General features: G+C 44.7%; 1 protein-coding gene across 1 annotated transcript; it reads left to right on the top strand.

The window, feature by feature from the left end:
- The first annotated feature begins 12,892 nt into the window (after positions 1–12,892).
- Positions 12,893–13,858, top strand: LOC123363050 (olfactory receptor 52N2-like). The gene has a single exon (XM_045003745.1). It carries the CDS (start codon positions 12,899–12,901, stop codon positions 13,856–13,858), a length of 960 nt encoding a protein of 319 aa, XP_044859680.1. The 5' UTR covers positions 12,893–12,898.
- The last annotated feature ends 8,980 nt before the right edge of the window (positions 13,859–22,838 follow it).

Raw genomic sequence — 22,838 nt, 5'->3', positions numbered from 1 at the left:
TGACCAAATCTGACTTCTTGTGCTTTGACTTATAATCACTTAAAATCTATCTTTGGAGTTAATAAATCATACAATCAAAGAATCATGGACTATCAGGGTTGGAAGGGACCTCAGGAGGTCATCTAGTTCAACCCCCTGCTCAAAGCAAGACCAATCTGCAGCTAAATCATCCCAGACGGGGCTTTGTCAAACCTGACCTTAAAAACCTCTAAGGAAGTGTTTCCTAATATCCAACCTAAACCTCCCCCACTGCAATTTGAGACCATTGCTCCTTATTCTGTCATCTGCCACCACTGAGAACAGTCTAGATCCAGCCTCAATGCGCTTTTTTATTCTACCTGAAGCAGTGTGTTTGGTTTGAAGCAAGTCAGAGACTCCCCTTGGGATAACAAGCCTGGTATATATCAATTTCTTTGTTCCATTGACAAACTCATATAAGCCTGAAGCGTCAGGCGGATATAACCGGACACTGCAAGACGGAGGTTCCTAAGGATGTGTCTGGGACCAGAGATATTGGCTAGTGTCATTTGGTTGCACAATCCAAACAGTGGCTGGCCAAAAGTGCTCTCTCATGTAGCTGGAAGCAGCTTACATAACGGAGGCTGTGCGTGAACAGCCCAGGAGTGGGGGTTCTCACAGCAGGGTAAGCCTGACTCCCAGAGTCGAGGATTGGGGTTACCTAGCAGATCACTGGTCCGGATAACACCAGTGGAACGTCAGAGTGGCACAGAGAGCATGGTGCATGTATAGCTTGTTACTTCAAGTGGAGTTCACACTTTAAACACTGATATTTGTTTTAAGTGAGTCTTAAGTGCAGTGGCTAAGAACAGTGAGGAGAAGGTCACAGTTTTGTTAATTTCTGTTTCTATATTTTGGGTGAGGGAAATAAGCTTAAGAAAGCAGAAAAATGAATACCAGTGATGCAGCTACAAAACCGTTCAACAAGGACAAGTGCAGAGTCCTTCAATTAGGATGGAAGAATCCCATGCACTGCTACAGGCTGGGGACCAACTGCCTGAGCAGCAGTTCTGCAGAAAAGGACCTGGGGGTTACAGTGGATGAGAAGCTGGATATGAGTCAGCAGTGTGCCCTCGTTGCCAAGAAGGCCAATGGCATATTGGGCTGTATTAGTAGGAGCACTGCCAACAGATCGAGGGAAGTGATTATTCCCCTTTATTCGACACTGGTGAGGCCACAGCTAGATCATGGGGCTGAGACACATGACTTACTGGGAGAGGCTGAGGGAACTGGGGTTATTTAGTCTGCAGAAAAGAAGAGTGAGGGGGTATTTGAAAAGTGAGGGGGTTCCAAAGAGAAAGGGGATAGGGTCTTCTCAGTGGTGGCAGATGACAGAACAAGTTGCATTGGAGGAGGTCTAAGTTGGATATTAGGAAAAACTTTTTCACTAGGAGGGTGGTGAAGCACTGGAATGGTTCCCTAGGGAGGTGGTGGAATGTCCATCCTTAGAGGTTTTTAAGGTCAGGCTTGAGACAGCCCTGGCTGGGATGATTTAGTTGGGGATTGGTCCTGCTTTGAGCAGGGGGTTGGACTAGATAGCCTCCTGAGGTCTCTTCCAACCTTAATATTCTATGATTCTATGATTCTATCATTTCTTTCAAAGCTTGGTTCCAACACCAGTCAGTGGAAAAATACTGAGATCCCAAGATGGAGATAAACCCTGATGACAATGTCCAGATCCCTCAAAATGACATGTGTGACGATGCGGTTCTGTCAGGACCCAACTTGAGAGTGCCAATTCAGGACAAATTGCTTAAAACAGGGCAGTCACAGCCCAAGGCTGGGTTTTTTCCACCCCTAAGGCAAACCAAACCAGCCAGACAAAGAGGACTTTGGTCTCACCCCACTGGCTAACCACAAGTCACACAAGCAATTCCCTTAGATACTCCAATTTCCCAGTATCGCCACCAGTGCCACTTGTCCTGGGGATGAATGGTTATGAAAACCAACACCCCAATAAAGGAAAAAGGTTCTCTCGATCCCAAAGAATCAAGGCCCAGACCCAGGTAAATATACAAATCAGAACACTGTTGCTAATCCTTTAGAATCTAAAATCGAAAGGTTTATTCATAAAAGGAAAAAGATATAGATGAGAGCCAGAATTGGTTAAATGGAATCAATTACATACAATAATGGCAAAGTTCTTGGATCAGGCTTGTATCAATGATGGAGTAAACTGCAGGCTCAAATCAAGTCTCTGGAACATCCCCCACTGGGATGGGTCATTCAGTCCTTTTTTCAGAGCTTCAGTTTGTAACAAAGTAAGGTAAGAAGCAGGATTGAAGACAAGATGGAGATGAGGCATCAGCCTTTTATAGGCTTTTCCAGGTGTAAGAACCTCTTTGTCCTTACTGTGGAAAATTACAGCAAATGGAGTCTGGAGTCACATGGGCAAGCTCCTGCACTTTACTGAGATACAAAGCATATCTGCCTCCTCTCCATGGGTCAGTTGTGTAGATGATGATCCTTAAGGGGCCCTCAAGCAGGCTAGGCAGAGCTAACACCAACTTGTCTGGGATGTGTCCCAGAAGCACAGCACAAGTTTGAAGTACAGACAGAACAGAGCCAATACTCATAACTTCAACTAAAAAATGACACATGCACCCAGACAGCATAATCATAACCAGCAACCCATAACCTGGTCTTAGACACCTCATATGACCCACTTTACATAAGATTTGGTGCCACTACAGGACCTTGGTTGCAAGCATGTCCTATATGGTCCCACATTATATCAATAACGTCACAAGCTGGTGTTACCGGGTGACAGGGGAATAAAATATACGGGTCATGAACCACCAGTCTTAAGAAGGTCCCAGAGAACTACTAGGGGTGAATGGGAAGAGGCCAACTCTGTGCCTCAGTTTAACTATCTGTATAATGGGGATATGTTCATAATGACTTTCCTTTACTAGGGGTTTTGAAGACCCTTCAACGAAAGGTGCTGCACAGTATGGTGATAGTTATTGATGAAAATTATCGATCTCTGATACATCAGTGGCAGCCCCGTGTGCCTGCAGAAAGTGTTCATATCTCCCCTCGGTCATCTTTCTCCAGATGTGTCTGTCTACTATCTACCCAGCTATCCTTGGCATTTACAGGGTATTAGGCCCTAAGGACATCTAGTCATTATCCCTAGTTTTCTTCCTAATCAGCTATAATTTTTAAATATACACAAATGCACAGAGCAGCCAATTCCCCTCTGACTCAGTGGAGAACCCGAGAGTTCTCATCTTCCTGTGGGAAGGTCCCTTAATTACTGTTTACTGCTATAGCTGGATAAATAGCACAGAATCACAAACAAGCTTGTCACCAGCCTGTTTACATTCAGATGCCACTTCTCCCCTAGAGGCTGAGCGAACCCCACGGGGATTGCACAGAGCTATGTTATAAATGGTGCACACCCCTGTGTCGGCTCCTCGGTTGGGATATTGCTGCAGATGCTGGGCTGACAGAGGTGTGGGACACGGCTACCTGAGGGGGATTCCCAGGGAAGACGCTTCCATCTCAGGATTCACAGGCACCATCTCTTGCTGAGGAGCTCACCCCCTCGACAAACCCAGTGCGACGTGGGCATGATAGGATAGACAGTAAGTCTGGGGTCCTTGCTGCTTTGCACAGCCATTAAATATCCCAGGGCCCTTGCCACAGAGGGTGAGTTTGTTCCAGTATCGTGGGCCAAAACGTCTCTCTTTGCTGTGCCCCTCCCCCCTTGATGATGGCCACAAGGTGGCTGCATTTCAGTGGCCCAATGAATCCTTCCGGATGAAAGTTGTTAGTCGATGGACAATACACAGACAAATTCTGAGGCCATGGCCCATACTTTGCTCAGGCCCCACTGCGGGAAAATTCCCCTTGGAGTAAGAACTGAGTAAAGACCTCAGAAGCCAGCTGTTAATGCACAGAGACTGTCACTTCCTCCTCTTACATTTCAGGGCTCTGGCTGTTAATGGGGGTGGGGAGGCTGTTACCTGACTTTTATCTGCCGTAAAGCCTGGAGGTGCTAGGGCTCCTCACAGGAACAATTCTAAGAATTTTTCAGCATGGGCAAGACATCATTTTTCCTGGCTTCATTCGAGAAGTCGGCTGATCTGTCATGCCTGAAACTTAAAAAAAACAATTCAGCCGGAAGCAGACACCCAGTGTGGGAAATTTCAATCCAAACAGTTTGGCAAACTTATAAGCAACTGATAATGAGGTCTCCTAATGGAAGGTGTCAGACAGACTTAACTAAAGGTGGTGTCTATAATGGCCAATCCATTTGTGAATCCCATTCAGCTAAGCTCTGTGCTCCAATAATGCCTGTGGCAAGGAGTTCCACAAGCTCAATATGGATTATTGAAATTGAATGTTCCCTTCTTTTTGTGTTGTGAGACACAGTAAATATAAATGCCAGATCTACTTTGCTTATCAATAGATTCATGGAGATTAAGCCCAGAACAGACCATTAGGTCATCCAGTCTAAATTCCTGTGTAATGCCAACAGACCACAGTCGTCGGCGGGTGGGATTGAACCCTGGGACCTCTGGAGTTTAGAACATCAGCCTCTACTGCATGAGCTAAAAGCCACATGCTTGTTAGCTAAGGCCATGGAGCAGATGCCAAATTTCTCTCTCTAAGTGATCTTGGTGTCACTAGATGGGACAGAGCACAACACTCAGAAGGTTTGTGGGTTACACACCTCCCCTAGCTGACAGAACAGAACCCGATCGTTGGTGGGCAGGATCAAACCTGGGGCTTCTGAAGCTTAGCACATCAGCCTCTACTGCATGAGCTAAAAGCCACGTGTCTGTTAAGCAGACTCATAATCTGTCTCTTTAAGTGGTCTCAGGGCCTCTAGATCATAGGGACAGAACATCACATAGGCCACTGAATTTCATACATTTACCCCTGTATTGAGCCCTATGACTTGTGTCTGACTAAGACCTAGTGTACACTAGGGTTTTACATCATAGAATTATAGAGCCCCAGGGTGACATGGGACCACAAGGGTCAGCTGGTCTGCTAAGGTGCAGGCTTTGTTGGGTCTAGACAGACGACTGCCCAGCTTCTGTTAGCTCCCATAACCTCCTGAGGCGTCTGCTCCATTGTCTTCCACTTCTTACAGTTAGGAAATTTTTCCTGAGATTTCATCTCAATCTGCTGTGCTGTAGTTTGAACCCATTGACTCTGTCGTACCACTGTGGCCAAAGAGAACCACTTTTCTCCATCTGTTTTTATAGTAGCAGCCTTGCAAGTATCTGAAGACTGCGGTCATGTCCCCTTTTAATCTCCTCTTTTCTAAATTAATCATCTCCAGTTCCTTCAGCTTCCTCGTATGGCTTGTTTTTCACCCCTTGGATCCTCTTTGTCCCTTGCCTCTGGATCCTTTCCAGTTTCTCTGTATCCTTCCTGTACACTGGTGACCGAAACTGGACACAATTCTCCAGCAAAAAAAATGCACATCCCTGAGTGATGTCACTGTATCAACCTCACCTGGGTGCAGGCAATATGAGGTCGAGGGGAGGTGGATTCCCTATGCTGCTGGGAGAACCCCTGCCGTCAGTAGTGTCTACACTGAAGCGCTATGGTAGAGCAGCGGTAGCATTTTAAGTGTAGACAAGCCCTCAAGCAGATCTTCCAGGTGAGCATCCAGTCTGACTCTGCAGCCATGGGGAGCTGGGGAATCCACCACTTCCCTTCCCAGTTTGTCCAAAAAGTTGAGCAACATCAGTGTTGCTGGGAGAGCAGTACAGCAGTGCACAGACAATCCAGGAAGTTTCTGGAAAGTGTAGGGGATAATTTCCTGGTGCAAGTGCTGGAAGAACCAACTAGGGGAAAAGCTCTTCTTGACCTGCTGCTCACAAACAGAGAAGAAATAGTAGAGGAAGCCAGAGTGGATGGGAACCTGGGAGGCAGTGACCATGAGATGGTCGAGTTCAGGATTCTGACACAAGGAAGAAAGGAGAGCAGTAGAACAGAGACCCTGGACTTCAGAAAAGCAGACTTTGACTCCCTCAGGGAACTGATGGGCAAGGTCCCCTGGGAGAATAACATGACGGGGAAAGGAGTTGAGGAAAGCTGGCTGTATTTTAAAGAAACCTTATTGAGGTTGCAGGAACAAACCATCCCGATGTGTAGGAAGAAAAGTAAATATGGCAGGCGACCAGCTTGGCTTAACAGTGAAATCCTTGCTCATCTTAAACACAAAAAAACAGCTTACAAGAAGTGGAAGATTGGACAAATAACCAGGGAGGAGTATAAAAGTATTGCTCAGGCATGCAGGTGTGAAATTAGGAAGGCCAAATCACACTTGGAGTTGCAGCTAGCCGGAGATGTTAGGAGTAACAAGAAGGGTTTCATTAGGTATGTTAGCAACAGGAAGAAAGTCAAGGAAAGTGTGGGCCCCTTGCTGAATGAGGGAGGGAACCTAGTGACAGAGGATGTGGAGAAAACTAGTGTACTCAATGCTTTTTTTGCCTCTGTCTTCACAGACAAGGTCAGCTCCCACACAGCTGCACTCTGCAGCACGGTATGGGGAGGAGGTGACCAGCTCTCTGTGGAGAAAGAAGTAGTTCGGGACTATTTAGGAAAGCTGGACGAGCACAAGTCCATGGGGCCGGATGCGCTGCATCCGAGGGTGCTAAAGGAGTTGGCCGATGAGATTGCAGAGCCATTGGCCATTATCTTTGAAAAATCATGGCGATCGGGGGAGGTCCCGGACGACTGGAAAAAAGCTAATGTAGTGCCCATCTTTAAAAAAGGGAAGAAGGAAGATCCAGGGAACTACAGGCCAGTCAGTCTCACCTCAGTCCCTGGAAAAATCATGGAACAGGTCCTCAAGGAATCAATCCTGAACCACTTAAAGGAGGGGAAAGTGATCAGGAACTGTCAGCATGGATTCACCAAGGGCAAGTCATGCCTGACTAACCTAACTGCCTTTTATGATGAGATAACCGGCTCTGTGGATGAGGGGAAAGCAGTGGATGTGCTATTTCTTGACTTTAGCAAAGCTTTTGATACAGTCTCCCACAGTATTCTTGCCAGCAAGTTCAAGAAGTCTGGGCTGGATGAATGGACGGTAAGGTGGATAGAAAACTGGCTAGATGGTCAGGCTCAACGGGTAGTGATCAATGGTTCCATGTCTAGTTGGCAGCCGGTATCAAGTGGAGTGCCCCAAGGGTCGGTGCTGGGGCCGGTTTTGTTCAATATCTTCATTAACGATCTGGAGGATGGTGTGGACTGCACCCTTAGCAAGTTTGCAGATGACACTAAACTGGGAGGAGTGGTTGATACGCTGGAGGGTAGGGATAGGATACAGAGGGACCTAGACAAATTAGAGGATTGGGCCAAAAGAAATATGATGAGGTTCAACAAGGACAAGTGCAGAGTCCTGCACTTAGGACGGAAGAATCCCATGCACTCCTACAGACTAGAGACCGAATGGCTGAGCAGCAGTTCTGCAGAAAAGGACCTAGGGGTTACGGTGGACGAAAAGCTGAATATGAGTCAACAGTGTGCCCTTGTTGCCAAGATGGCTAATGGCATTTTGGGTTGTATAAGTAGGGGCATTTCCAGCAGATCAAGGGATGTGATCATTCCCCTCTATTCAGCACTGGTGAGGCCTCATTTGGAGTACTGGGTCCAGTTTTGGGCCCCACACTACAAGAAGGATGTGGATAAATTGGATAGAGTCCAGCGGAGGGCAACAAAAATGATTAGGTGGCTGGAGCACATGACTTATGAGGAGAGGCTGAGGGAAGTGGGATTGTTTAGTCTGCAGAAGAGAAGAAGGAGGGGGGATTTGATAGCTGCTTTCAACTACCTGAAAGGAGGTTCCAAAGAGGATGGATCTAGACTGTTCTCAGTGGTAGAAGATGACAGAACAAGGAGTAATGGTCTCAAGTTGCAGAGTGGGAGGTTTAGGTTGGACATTAGGAAAAACGTTTTCACTAGTAGGGTGGTGAAGAACTGGAATGGGTTACCTAGGGAGGTGGTGGAATCTCCTTCCTTAGGGGTTTTTAAGGTCAGGCTTGACAAAGCCCTGGCTGGGATGATTTAGTTGGGTTTGGCCCTGCTTTGAGCAGGGGGTGGGACTAGATGACCTCCTGAGGTCCCTTCCAACCCTGAGATTCTATGATTCTATCACTGTTAAACATTTGGTCCTTATTTCCTACTGGAATACGTCTGGCTTCAGCTTCCAGCCACTGGGCCTTGCTCTGCCTTTCTCCGCTAGATTACAGAGCCCATTGTTACCCACGGTTTTCTCCCCAGGAACATCTTTGCTTGATCATCTTTGTGACAAGATGTATAGATGAAGCTCTTTAAGTCTCGTTCTCTGCGTGCCATTTTTTCTACTATCATCCAGTCATTTTTTTAGCTCTTTTCTATACCCTCTCCAATTTTTCAACATCTTTTTGAAATGTGGACCCCAGGACATTTCACCAATGCCACAGGCAGAGGTAAAATCCTTCCCCGGCCCCCACTCACCACTTCCCTGTTTATATATCCAAGGACCACAACAGACCTTTTGGCCACAGCATCACGCTGGGAGCTCACGGTGAGTTAGCTGTCCCCAGTGATCCCAAATCCTTTTCAGGGTCCCTGCATTCCATAATACAGTGCCCTGGCCTGTGGGTTGGTCCTACATTCCTTGTTTCGAGAGGATCACTTTGCGATTCACTGTATTACAACATTTTGTTTGCATGGGCAAATGCTCCAAATCAATCAGTGTGCCTGCCCTGGCCACCTCATTGTGACCACTCTGCCAATCATTGGGTCATCCACAAATTTTATCTGCAGTAATTTTCTATTTGCTTCTAGATCATTGATGAAAATATTGAATAGCATCAGGCCTAGATCTGATCCCTATGGAACCTTGAGAGAAACACCCCCATTCAATGACAATAGTCCATTGACAACTGCTTTTTGAGATCTGTCAGTTAGCCAGTTTTTAGTCCATTAAATATGTGCTGTACTGATATTGTACAGTGTTCATTTTTTTATCTGAATGTTTTCCCCGACTAAATCCAATGCCTCAGAGAAATCAAAGTCTCTTACATCTTTGCAGTTCCCTTGATCAACCAAATGTGTAAATTAAATCTGTTAAAGAACTGAAATTATTTGACAAGACCTTGTCAAACATTTTTTTTTAATTTCACTTTATTTTTTAATTGTTTCTGTTTAATACAGAACTGTCCTTTATTTGCTTTTTTTTCAGTTTTTGGACTTATTTATTTATTTATTTTTGGCTCTGCTGCTGCCTGATTGTGTACTTGTAGTTCTGAATGAGAAGTGTGGTGGATCAGTCAGTTTGTAACTCTGGTGTTTGTAACTCTAAGGTTCTATGTAGATGCTGTTTGACATCCTCCTTGACAGCTAATGGACTGGAAAGTATTTCATCACCTCAAGTTAAATGAGCACCTCAAACTGCTTCTTTCCAAATGCAGAACAAAAATATTCTGTGAACACATCTACATTTTCTGTGATATTAACAAGTTTCCTTTCTCCTTCTAGGAATTGGCATAAAACTTTTCTAGGATTTCTTTTCTTCTTAATATACTTAATAACCTCCTTTTTGCTATCCTTAGACTTGCCAAGCATGGAGTTTTCCCTGATGTCTCATAAAGTCCCATATGAATGTTTATAACTTCCGATTTGAATTACTTGCTATATATTTTCCTTTTTCCACACTTCTTATCTATTTTAACATAAGAACATAAGAAAGACTGTACCGGGTCAGACCAAAGGTCCATCTAGCCCAGTATCTGTCTACCAAAAGTGGCCAATGCCAGGTGCCCCAGAGGGAGTGAATCTAACAGGCAATGATCAAGTGATCTCTCTCCTGCCATCCATCTCCATCCTCTGACGAACAGAGGCTAGGGACACCATTCTTACCCATTCTGGCTAATAGCCATTTATGGACTTAGCCACCATGAATTTATCCAGTCCCCTTTTAAACATTGTTATAGTCCTAGCCTTCACAACCTCCTCAGGTAAGGAGTTCCACAAGTTGACTGTGCGCTGCGTGAAGAAGAACTTCCTTTTATTTCTTTTAAACCTGCTGCCTATTAATTTCATTTGGTGACCCCTAGTTCTTGTATTATGGGAATAAGTAAATAACTTTTCCTTATCCACTTTCGCCACATAACTCATGATTTTATATACCTCTATCATGTCCCCCCTTAGTCTTCTCTTTTCCAAGCTGAAGAGTCCTAGCCTCTTTAATCTTTCCTCGTACGGGACCCTCTCTAAACCCCTAATCATATTAGTTGCCCTTTTCTGAACCTTTTCTAGTGCTAGAATATCTTTTTTGAGGTGAGGAGACCACATCTGTACACAGTATTCGAGATGTGGGCGTACCATGGATTTATATAAGGGCAATAATATATTCTCAGTCTTATTCTCTATCCCCTTTTTAATGATTCCTAACATCCTGTTTGCTTTTTTGACCGCTTCTGCACACTGCGTGGACATCTTCACAGAACTGTCTACGATGACGCCAAGATCTTTTTCCTGACTTGTTGTAGCTATATTAGCCCCCATCATGTTGTATGTATAGTTGGGGTTATTTTTTCCAATGTGCATTACTTTACATTTATCCACATTAAATCTCATTTGCCATTTTGTTGCCCAAACACTTAGTTTTGTGAGACCTTTCTGAAGTTCTTCACAATCTGCTTTGGTCTTAACTATCTTGAGAAGTTTAGTATCATCTGCAAACTTGACCACCTCACTGTTTACCCCTTTCTCCAGATCATTTATGAATAAATTGAATAGGATTGGTCCGAGGACTGACCCTTGGGGAACACCACTAGTTACCCCTCTCCATTCTGAGAATTTACCATTAATTCCTACCCTTTGTTCCCTGTCCTTTAACCAGTTCTCAATCCATGAAAGGACCTTCCCTTTTATCCCATGACAGATTAATTTACGTAAGAGCCTTTGGTGAGGGACCTTGTCAAAGGCTTTCTGGAAATCCAAGTACACTATGTCAACGGGATCCCCCTTGTCCACATGTTTATTGACACCTTCAAAGAATTCTAATAGATTAGTAAGACACGATTTCCCTTTACAGAAACCATGTTGACTATTGCTCAAGATTTTATGTTTTTCTATGTGTCTGACAATTTTATTCTTTACTATTGTTTCAACTAATTTGCCCGGTTCACCCCTAGAGCCCTTTTTACTGTTAATGTTGAGTTTATCAATTAATTCCAAAACCTTCTCTAGTGACACTTCAATCTGTGACAGTTCCTCAGATTTGTCACCTACAAAAGCCAGCTCAGGTTTGGGAATCTCCCTAACATCCTCAGCCGTGAAGACTGAAGCAAAGAATCCATTTAGTTTCTCTGCAATGACTTTGTCGTCTTTAAGCGCTCCTTTTGTATTTTGATCATCAAGGGGCCCCACTGGTTGTTTAGCAGGCTTCCTGCTTCTGATGTACTTCAAAAACATTTTGTTATTATCTTTGGAGTTTTTGGCTAGCCGTTCTTCAAACTCCTCTTTGGCTTTTCTTATTACACTCTTGCACTTAAGTTGACAGTGTTTGTGCTCCTTTCTATTTGCCTCACTAGGATTTGACTTCCACTTTTTAAAGGAAGTCTTTTTATCTCTCACTGCTTCTTTTACATGTGGTTGTTAAGCCACGGTGGCTCTTTTTTAGTTCTTTTACTGTTTTCCTAAATTTGGGGTATACATTGAAGTTGGGCCTCTATTATGGTGTCTTTAAAAAGGGCCCATGCAACTTGCAGGGATTTCACTTTAGTCACTGTACCTTTTAACTTTTGTCTGACTAACCCCCTCATTTTTGTATAGTTCCCCCTTTTGAAATTAAATGCCACAGTGTTGGGCAGTTGTGTTCTTCCCACCACAGGGATGTTGAATGCTATTTTATTATGGTCACTATTTCCAAGCGGTCCTGCTATAGTTACCTCTTGGACCAGCTTCTGCGCTCCACTCAGGATTAAATCTAGAGTTGCCTCTCCCCTTGTGGGTTCCCGTACCAGCTGCTCCATGAAGCAGTCATTTAAAGTATCGAGAAAATTTATCTCTGCATTTCTTCCTGAAGTGAAATGTTCCCAGTCAATATGGGGATAATTGAAATCCCCCACTATTATTGTGTTCTTAATTTTGATAGCCTCTCTAATTTCCCTTAGCATTTCATCATCACTATTACTGTCCTGGTCAGGTGGTCGATAATAGATCCCTAATGTTATATTTTTACTAGAGCATGAAATTTCTATCCATAGAGACTCTATGGAACATGTGGATTCGCTTATGATTTTTACTTGATTTGAATCTACACTTTTGCGCCTCCGTCCCCTCCCCCCTGCAATTGCTGCCTTCAGTTTGCCACTAAACTGGGTTTTTAGCCAAAGTTGTCCACCTTCTTCACTGTGGAATCGTGGTTTAAAGAACTCCAAATTTCCATTCCCATCTTTCTGTCTACATGTTTCCTTCCTATCAGGTTGGGAACTCTTCTCTGTTTGCCCATGTGAATGTAATCACTTCCATTCTTTTCTTTTCTTCTCCACTATCATATGCCCCCTTATTTCTCTCTTTTCTAAACTAAATAGTCCAAGATGTGTAGGAATTACTGACGCACGGAGCACCATAAAATATGGAATTGGCCTTCATAAGGTTAGTTTTTCATAACCCGTTTATCTGAATAATGAAAATGTCATTTTTCAGTTTCTGAAGAGCAACGAATCTGCTTCATCCATGAGAACGGCCTCCAGTAGTGCATGTAGTGTCCCATAGTAACATTTTCTCTCCATCCAGGCATTTGTACTGCGACCATCACCCTAGACCCTGGGCACATACAGAAAGTCAGGGGAACCTATGGTACATGCAGGAGACACTGTTCTGCCTCAGACTTGGGCACCTTCTTCCCTACTCCATGTCAGATTCCAACACAACCAACTTCACCAACCCCTCCACCTTCATCCTGCTGGGCATTCCTGGCCTGGAGGCAGCCCACATATGGATCTCCATCCCCTTCTGCACCATGTACATCATAACCATCTTGGGGAACTTCACCATCCTCTTCACTGTGAAGACGGAGCCAAAACTCCAGGTGCCAATGTACTATTTCCTCTGCATGCTGGCCGTCACCGACCTCGTCCTATCTACGTCCATCCTGCCCAAAACACTGAACATCTTCTGGTTCAATTCCAGGGAGATCGATTTCAATGCCTGCTTCACCCAGATGTACTTCATTCACTTCTTCTCAGCTATGGAGTCTGGGATCCTCTTGGCCATGGCTTTGGATCGCTACGTGGCTATCTGTGATCCTCTGAGATATTCCACCATCCTGACAAACCCTGTGGTAGCCAAGATCGGCCTGGCCGTGGTACTGCGTGGCGGCATGCTCGTTCTGCCCTTTCTCCTCCTGGCGAAGCGGTGGCCATATTGCAGAACCAACATCATCCCCCACACGTACTGCGAGCACATGGCCGTAGTAAATCTTGCCTGTGCTGACATCCGTGTCAGTAGTTACTATGGCCTATCTCTGGCCTCCTTTCTGTCCAGTCTGGATGTATTTTTTATTGCCTTGTCCTATACCCAGATCCTCAGGGCCATCTTCAGCCTCCCCACAAAGGACGCCCGGCTCAAGACTTTTGGGACCTGTGTCTCCCACATCTGTGTCATCTTAACCTCTTACATCCCAGCTTTCTTCTCCTTCCTTACGCACCGATTTGGCCACAATGTGCCCCTGCATTTCCACATTCTTATCGCCAACTTGTACCTTCTGGTGCCCGCCCTGCTGAACCCCATCATATACGGGGTGAGGACCAAACAGATACGGAACAGGTTGCTCCGGCTCTTTATGATAAAGGGACCTAAAGTTTTCTCCTGATGCTCTGGCTCTCACACCGAGCTCCGTGCAAAGCTGGCTGGTAACACTGACTGAGCAGTCAATGAGACATTAGATCCTTTGCTGACCTTACTGTGCTGATTCAGCAAGACAAATCAGGGAATTGGTCTATGTACCTACCCATTGGGTTTCCACCTTTCTGATTGTTGGTAACTAGATATCAGGAGCACTGCATCTAATTCCTATGTGAAAGAAATAAAATGTAATAATTATTAGATCCACACAGTTATAATACTAACATTTTCTTACATCTTATTGCAAGTCACTTAAGAGCCACTGATTAATTTTAAAGTGTTTATGTATGTTGTTACTTTGTTGCTAACTGTACAGAGAAAGAGAACCCTCAGGACTCCTGGGTTCTATCTCAGCTCTGGAAGGGGTGTGGGGTCTAGTGGGTTACAGCAGGAGGCAGATACAGCTGTAGTCCATAAGAGAACATCAGAATGGCCATACTGGGTAATACCTTTGGTCCATCTAGCCCAGTATCCTGTCTTCCATCAGTGGCCACTACCAGGTGCTTCAGAGGGAACGAACAGAACAGGCAACCGTCAAGTGATTCATCCCCTGTGACCCACTCCGAGCTTCTGGAAAACAGAGACTAGGGAAACACAGAACATGCTGTTGGATCCCTGCTCATCATGGCTAATAGCCATTGATGGACCTAGCCTCCAGAGAACCAAAGAAATATAGAGGTTTATGCTTGAAAGAGAACTCAGGAGGTCATCTATTCCAACCCCCTGTTCAAAGCAGGACCAACACCAACTAAATCATCCCAGCCAGGGCTTTGTCAAGCCAGGCCTTAAAAACCTCTAAGAATGGAGATTCCACCACCTCCCTAGGTAACCCATTCCAGTGCTTCACCACCCTCCTAGTGAAATAGTGTTTCCTAATGTCCAACCTAAACCTCCCCCACTGCAACTGGAGACCATTACTCCTTGTTCTGTCATCTGGTACCACTGAGCACAGTCTAGATCCAACCTCAATGTGCTTGTTTATTCTACAAAATGCGCTTTTTTATTCTACCTGAAGCAGTGTGTTTGGTGTGAAGCAAGTCGGAGACTCCCCTTGGGATTACAAGCCTGGTACATATCAATTTCTTTGTTCCATTGGTGAACTCATATAAGCTTGAAGCGTCCAGCAGGCATAACTGGACACTGCAAGATGGCAGTTCCTAGTGTTGTGTCTGGGACTGGAGATATTGGCTAGTGTCATTTGGTTGCACAATCCAAACAGTGGCTGGCCAAAAGTGCTCTCGCACATAGCTGGAAGCAGTTTACATGCCAGAGACTGTGCGTGAAAAGCCCGGGGGTGGGGTTTCTCACAGCACAGCAGGGTAAGGCTGGCTCCCAGAGTCGAGGATTGGAGTGACCTAGCAGATCCCTGGTCCAGACAACACCAAGGGAATGTCAGAGTGGAGCAAAGAGCAGGGTGTATGTACAGCTTGTTACTTCAAGTGGAGTTCACACTTTAAACACTGATATTTGTGATTTTATGTGAGTCTTCAATGCAGTGGCTAAGAACAGTCAGGAGAAGGTCACAGCTTTGTTAATTTCTGTTTGTTTATTTTGATTGAGGGAAATAAGTTCAAGAAAGCAGAAAAATGAATACCCAGTGATGCAGCTACAAAACCGTTGAACAAGGACAAGTGCAGAGTCCTTCAACTAGGACGGAAGAATCCCATGCACTCTTACAGGCTGGGGACCAACTAGCTAATAGGAAGTTCTGCAGAAAAGGGCCTGGGGATTACAGTGGACGAGAAGCTGGATATGAGTCAGCAGTGTGCCCTCGTTGCCAAGAAGGCCAAGTGGGGGTGAGACCTTTGTCATGGTGGCATGCGGGTAAAGGTCTCACCCCCACTTGGAACTGTTGGGCTCCAATGTGGGGACCTGACTTGGTTTCCCTCTAAACTAAAATCCTAGTTTAGATCTAGTAAGCTGCCACCACTCAATCAGGAAATGTGGATTGAGACACAGTCCTTCCCCAAAATCCTAGGGGATTCCAAGAGCCCCAAATCCATGGAGTTCTTACACCCAGGAGAAACAAACCATTCCCCCTGCTTCCTCCCCCCTCCCTTTTCCTAGGAGAGAGAGATACCTTGATTCAAACTGCTCGAATCAAACCCAGGAGGAACTGTCTCTTCCCCCCTCACCTTCCCCTGAATTTCCACAGAAGAAGGAATTAACCAAGTCCAAAGAAAAGAAAAGAATTTATTAAGAGAACAAAAAGAAAATACAGAATCTCTATGAGCCCAAGCTGGACACTCATAGGGTATAACCTTATCAATCTCTGGAGAGAATCCTCTCTCCCCCTTTCTTTCTCAGTGAAAGCAAAGTAACAGCAAACAGGAATAAAGAATTTCCTTTAGCAAACACACAATTGCAAATATAGAAATCAAATCATAAGACTAATTCGCCTTTCTAATTAATACTCACTATTAATTAGTAGAAACTACTCCAGGAGAACTTGGAGACATGACTGGTCTCTTTTAGATTCAAAAGAGTACCTGAGACAAACAAAGAAAACACAGACAAAAGCTTCCCTCCACAGAGATTTGAAAAAATCTTATCTCTGATTGGTCCTTCGGTCAGGTGGTCATCAGGTACTGTATGTTAACCCTTTACAGGTAAAAGAGCCCTTAACCCTTAACTATCTGTTTATGACAGCTGCGTTAGCAGGAGCATTGCCAACAGATCAAGGGAAGTGATTTTCCATTCTATTCAACACTGATGAGGCCACACCTAAATCAGGGGGCTGAGACATATGACTTATTAGGAGAGGCTGAGAGAACTGGGGTTATTTAGTCTGCAGAAAATCAGAGTGAGGGGGGATTTGAAAAGAGTGAGGGGGTTCCAAAGAGAAAGGGGATAGGGTCTTCTCAGTGACGGCAGATGACAGAACAAGGAACAATGGTCTCAAGTTATAGTGGAGGAGGTTTAAGTTGGATATTAGGAAAAACTTTTTCACTAGGAGGGTGGTGAAGCACTGGAATGGGTTCCCTAGGGAGGTGGTGGAATGTCCATCCTTAGAGGTTTTTAAGGTCAGGCTTGACAAAGCCCTGGCTGGGATGATTTAGTTGGGGACTGGTCCTGCTTTGAGCAGGGGGTTGGACTAGATGGCCTCCTGAGGTCTCTTCCAACCTTCATATTCTATGATTCTATCCTTTCTTTCAAAGCTTAGTTCCAACACCAGTCAGTGGAAAAATACTGAGATCCCAAGATGGAGACAAACCCTGATGAAAATGTCCAGATCCCTCAAATTGACCTGTGTGACGACGCAGTTCTCGCGGGACCCAACTGAGAGTGCCAATTCAGGACAAATTGCTTAAAACAGGGCAGTCACAGCCCAAGGCTGGGTTTTTTCCACCCCTAAGGCAAACCAAACCAGCCAGAGAAAGGGGACTTTGGTCTCACCCCACTGGCTAACCACAAGTCACACAAGCAATTACCTCAGACACTCCAGTTTCCCAGTATCACCACCAGTGCCACTTGTCCTGGGGATAAATGGTTATGAAAACCAACACCCCAATAAAGGAAAAAGGTTCTCTCGATCCCAAAGAATCAAGTCCCAGACCCAAGTAAATATACAAATCAGATCTTACCCACAAATCACACTGTTGCCAATCCTTTAGAATCTAAAATCGAAAGGCTTATTCATAAAAGGAAAAAGATAGAGATGAGAGCTAGAATTGGTTAAATGGAATCAATTACATACAATAATGGCAAAGTTCTTGGATCAGGCTCGTAGCAGTGCTGGAATAAGTGCAGGCTCAAATCAAGTCTCCGGAATACATCCCCTGCTGGGATTGGTCATTCAGTCCTTTGTTCAGAGCTTCAGTTCGTAGCAAAGTCCCTCCGGAAGTAACAAGCAGGATTGAAGACAAGATGGAGATGAGGCATCAGCCTTTTATAGTCTTTTCCAGGTGTAAGAACCTCTTTGTTCTTACTGTGGAAAATTACAGCAAAATGGAGTCAGGAGTCACATGGGCAAGTTCCCGCATAGTTTACTGAGTTTCAAGGCATATCTGCCTCCTCTCAATGGGTCAATTGTGTAGCTGATGGTCCTTAATGGGCCATCAAGCAGGCTAGGCAGAGCTAACACCAACTTGTCTGGGGTGTCTCCCAGAAGCACAGCACAAGTTTGAAGTACTGACAGTACAGAGCCAATATTCATAACTTCAACTACAAAATGACACATGCACCCAGACAGTTTAATCATAACCAGCAACCCATAACCTGGTCTTAGACACCTCATATGACCCACTTTACATAAGATTTGGTGCCACTACAGGACCTTGGTTGCAACCATGTTCTATATGTTCCCAGATTATATCAATAACGTCACAAGCTGGTGTTACCGGGTGACAGAGGAATAAAAAATATGGGTCACAAACCACCAGTCTTAAGACGTCCCAGAGAACTACGAGGGTTTTACTGCCTGTTAAACTTAGAGATGATTATGTTATTGATTCTAAATGGTCCTTTAATTAATATCATCATGTTTAGTATCAAGAAGTGGGCCCAGGATGTTAAATATGTTGAATGTTCTTTTATAAATGATACTGGTAAATGTATATGTTGTTAATGTGGGGCCCGGATGTGCTAGCGTAAACATTCTTCAGTGGCAGATTTTAGCCTGTGTGAATGTTAGGGGATCGTTGGCCCTTTACGAAAACTTAGTGAAGATGTTTGATTGGCTCTTTCCCAGTACCAAAAGGAAGGGTTGATGGGAAACCAAGACCATAAAAATGACAGGTGCCAGGGTCAATGGGGAGAGGCCAACTCTGTGCCTCAGTTTAACTATCTGTATAATGGGGATATGTTCATAGTGACTTTCCTTTACTAGGGGTTTTGAAGACCCTTTAATAAAAGGTGCTGCACAGTATGGTGATAGTTACTGATGAAAATTACTGATCTCTGATCCATCAGTGGCAGCCCCATGTGCCAGAAGAAAGTGTTCATATCTCCCCTCGGTCATCTTTCTCCAGATGTGTCTGTTTACTATCTACCCAGCTATCCTTGGCATTTACAGGGTATTAGGCCCTAAGGACATCTAGTCATTATCCCTAGTTTTCTTCCTAATCAGCTATAATTTTTAAATATACACAAATGCACAGAGCAGCCAATTCCCCTCTGACTCAGTGGAGAACCCGAGAGTTCTCATCTTCCTGTGGGAAGGTCCCTTAATTACTGTTTACTGTTATAGCTGGATAAATAGCACAGAATCACAAACAAGCTTGTCACCTGCCTGTTTACATTCAGATGCCACTTCTCCCCTAGAGGCTGAGCGAACCCCACGGGGATTGCACAGAGCTATGTTATAAATGGTGCACACCCCTGTGTCGGCTCTTCGGTTGGGATATTGCTCCAGATGCTGGGCTGAGAGAGGTGTGGGACACGGCTACCTGAGGGGGATTCCCAGGGAAGACGCTTCCATCTCAGGATTCACAGGCACCATCTCTTGCTGAGGAGCTCACCCCCTCGACAAACCCAGTGCAACGTGGGCAGGATGGGATAGACAGTAAGTCTGGGGTCCTTGCTGCTCTGCACAGCCATTAAATATCCCAGGGCCCTTGCCACAGAGGATGAGTTTGCTCCAGTATCGTGGGCCAAAACGTCTCTCTTTGCTGTGCCCCTCTCCACTTGATGATGGCCACAAGGTGGCTGCATTTCAGTGGCCCAATGAATCCTTCCGGATGAAAGTTGTTAGTCGATGGACAATACACAGACAAATTCTGAGGCCATGGCCTTTACTTTGCTCAGGCCCCACTGCGGGAAAAGTCCCCTTGGAGTAAGAACTGAGTAAAGACCTCAGAATCCAGCTCTTAATGCACAGAGACTGTCATTTCCTCCTTTCCTCCTCTTACATTTCAGGACTCTGGCTGTTAAAGGGGGTGGGGGGAGCTGTTACCTGACTTTTATCTGCCGTAAAGCCTGGAGGTGCTAGGGCTCCTCACAGGAACAATTCTAAGAATTTTTCAGCATGTCAAGACATCATTTTTCCTGGCTTCATTCGAGAAGTCGGCTGATCTGTCATGCCTGAAACTTAAAAAAACCAATTCAGCCGGAAGCAGACACCCAGTGTGGGAAATTTCAGTCCAAACAGTTTGGCAAACTTATAAGCAACTGATAATGAGGTCTCCTAATGGAAGGTGTCAGACAGACTTAACTAAAGGTGGTGCCTATAATGGCCAATCCATTTGTGAATCCCATTCAGCTAAGCTCTGTGCTCCAATAATGCCTGTGGCAAGGAGTTCCACAGGCCCAATATGGATTATGGAAATTGAATGTTCCCTTCTTTTTGTGTTGTGAGACACAGTAAATATAAATGCCAGATCTACTTTCCTTATCAATAGATTCATGGAGTTTAAGCCCAGAACAGACCATTAGGTCATCCAGTCTAAATTCCTGTGTAATGCCAACAGACCCCAGTCGTTGGCGGGTGGGATTGAACCTGGGATCTCTGGAGTTTAGTACATCAGCCTCTACTGCATGAGCTAAAAGCCACGTGTCTGTTAAGCAGCCTCATAATCTGTCTCTTTAAGTGGTCTCAGGGCCTCTAGATGGGACAGAACATCACATTGGCCACTGAATTTCATACATTTACCCCTGTATTGAGCCCCATGACTTGTGTCTGACTAAGACCTAGTGTACACTAGGGTTTCACATCATAGAATTATAGAGCCCCAGGGTGAGATGGGACAACAAGGGTCTGCTGGTCTGCTAAGGTGCAGGCTTTGTTGGGTCTAGACAGACAGCTGCCCACCTTCTGTAAGCACCCATAACCTCCTGAGGCGTCTGCTCCATTGTCTTCCACTTGTTACAGTTAGGAAATTTTTCCTGAGATTTTATCTCAATCTTCTGTGCTGTAGTTTGAACCCATTGACTCTGTCCTGCCACTGTGGCCAACAAGAACCACTTTTCTCCATCTGTTTTTATAGTAGCAGCCTTGCAAGTATCTGAAGACTGCGGTCATGTCCCCTTTTAATCTCCTCTTTTCTAAATTAATCATCTCCAGTTCCTTCAGCTTCCTCGTACGGCTTGTGTTTCACCCCTTGGATCCTCTTTGTCCCTCACCTCTGGATCCTTTCCAGTTTCTCTGTATCCTTCCTCTACACTGGTGACCGAAACTGGACACAATTCTCCAGCAAAAAAAATGCACATCCCTGAGTGATGTCACTGTATCAACCTCACCTGGGTGCAGGCAATATGAGGTCGAGGGGAGGTGGATTCCCTATGCTGCTGGGAGAACCCCTGCCGTCAGTAGTGTCTACACTGAAGCGCTATGGTAAAGCAGCGGTAGCATTTTAAGTTTAGAGAAGCCCTCAAGCAGATCTTCCAGGTGAGCATCCAGTCTGACTCTGCAGCCATGGCGAGCTGGGGAATCCACCACTTCCCTTCTCAGTTTGTCCCAACAGTTGAGCAACATCAGTGTTAAACATTTGGTCCTTATTTCCTACTGGAATATGTCTGGCTTCAGCTTCCAGCCACTGGGCCTTGCTCTGCCTTTCTCCGCTAGATTACAGAGCCCATTGTTACCCACGGTTTTCTCCCCAGGAACATCTGTGCTTGATCATCTTTGTGACAAGATAAGTAGATGAAGCTCTTTAAGTCTCGTTCTCTGTGTGCCATATTCTCTACTATCATCCAGTCATTTTTTTAGCTCTTTTCTATACCGTCTCCAAGTTTTCAACATCTTTTTGAAATGTGGACCCCAGGACATTTCACCAATGCCACAGGCAGAGGCCCCCTTCCCTGGCCCCCACTCACCACTTCCCTGTTTATGAATCCAAGGACCACAACAGACCTTTTGGCCACAGCATCACGCTGGGAGCTCACGATGAGTTAGTTGTCCCCAGTGACCCCAAATCCTTTTCAGGGTCCCTGCATTCCATAATACAGTGCCCTGGCCTGTGGGTTGGTCCTACATATCCTGTTCCGAGAGGATCACTTTGCGATTCACTGTATTACAACATTTTGTTTGCATTGGCAAATGCTCCAAATCAATCGGTGTGCCTGCCCCGGCCACCTCATTGTGACCACTCTGCCAATCATTGGGTCATCCACAAATTTTACCTGCAGTAATTTTCTATTTGCTTCTAGATCATTGATGAAAATATTGAATAGCATCAGGCCTAGATCTGATCCCTATGGAACCTTGAGAGAAACACCCCCATTCAGTGACAATAGTCCATTGACAACTGCTTTTTGAGATCTGTCAGTTAGCCAGTTTTTAGTCCATTAAATATGTGCTGTACTGATATTGTACAGTGTTCATGTTTTTATCTGAATGTTTTCCCCTACTAAATCCAATGCCTCAGAGAAATCAAAGTCTCTTACATCTTTGCAGTTCCCTTGATCAACCAAATGTGTAAATTAAATCTGTTAAAGAAGTGAAATTATTTGACAAGACCTTGTCAAACATTTTTTTTAATTTCATTTTATTTTTTAATTGTTTCTGTTTAATACAGAACTGTCCTTTATTTGCCTTTTTTTTTTTTTTTAGTTTTTGGACTTATTTATTTATTTATTTTTGGCTCTGCTGCTGCCTGATTGTGTACTTGTAGTTCTGAATGAGAAGTGTGGTGGATCAGTCAGTTTGTAACTCTGGTGTTTGTAACTCTAAGGTTCTATGTAGATGCTGTTTGACATCCTCCTTGACAGCTAATGGACTGGAAAGTATTTCATCACCTCAAGTTAAATGAGCACCTCAAACTGCTTTTTTCCAAATGCAGAACAAAAATATTCTGTGAACACATCTACATTTTCAGCGATATTGTTTCCTTTCTCCCTCTAGGAATTGGCATAAACCTTTTCTAGGATTTCTTTTCTTCTTAATATACTTAATAACCTCCTTTTTGCTATCCTTAGACTCCTAATTTCCATTCCCATCTTTCTGTCTACATGTTTCCTTCCTATCAGGTTGGGAACTCTACTCTGTTTGTCCATTTGAATGTAATCACTTC

Source organism: Mauremys mutica, chromosome 1, assembly GCF_020497125.1.
Source record: "Mauremys mutica isolate MM-2020 ecotype Southern chromosome 1, ASM2049712v1, whole genome shotgun sequence".
Taxonomy (NCBI): Eukaryota; Metazoa; Chordata; order Testudines; family Geoemydidae; genus Mauremys; species Mauremys mutica.
The sequence above is the reverse complement of the archived record's forward strand: the minus strand, read 5'-3'. Positions and strand labels throughout refer to the sequence as shown.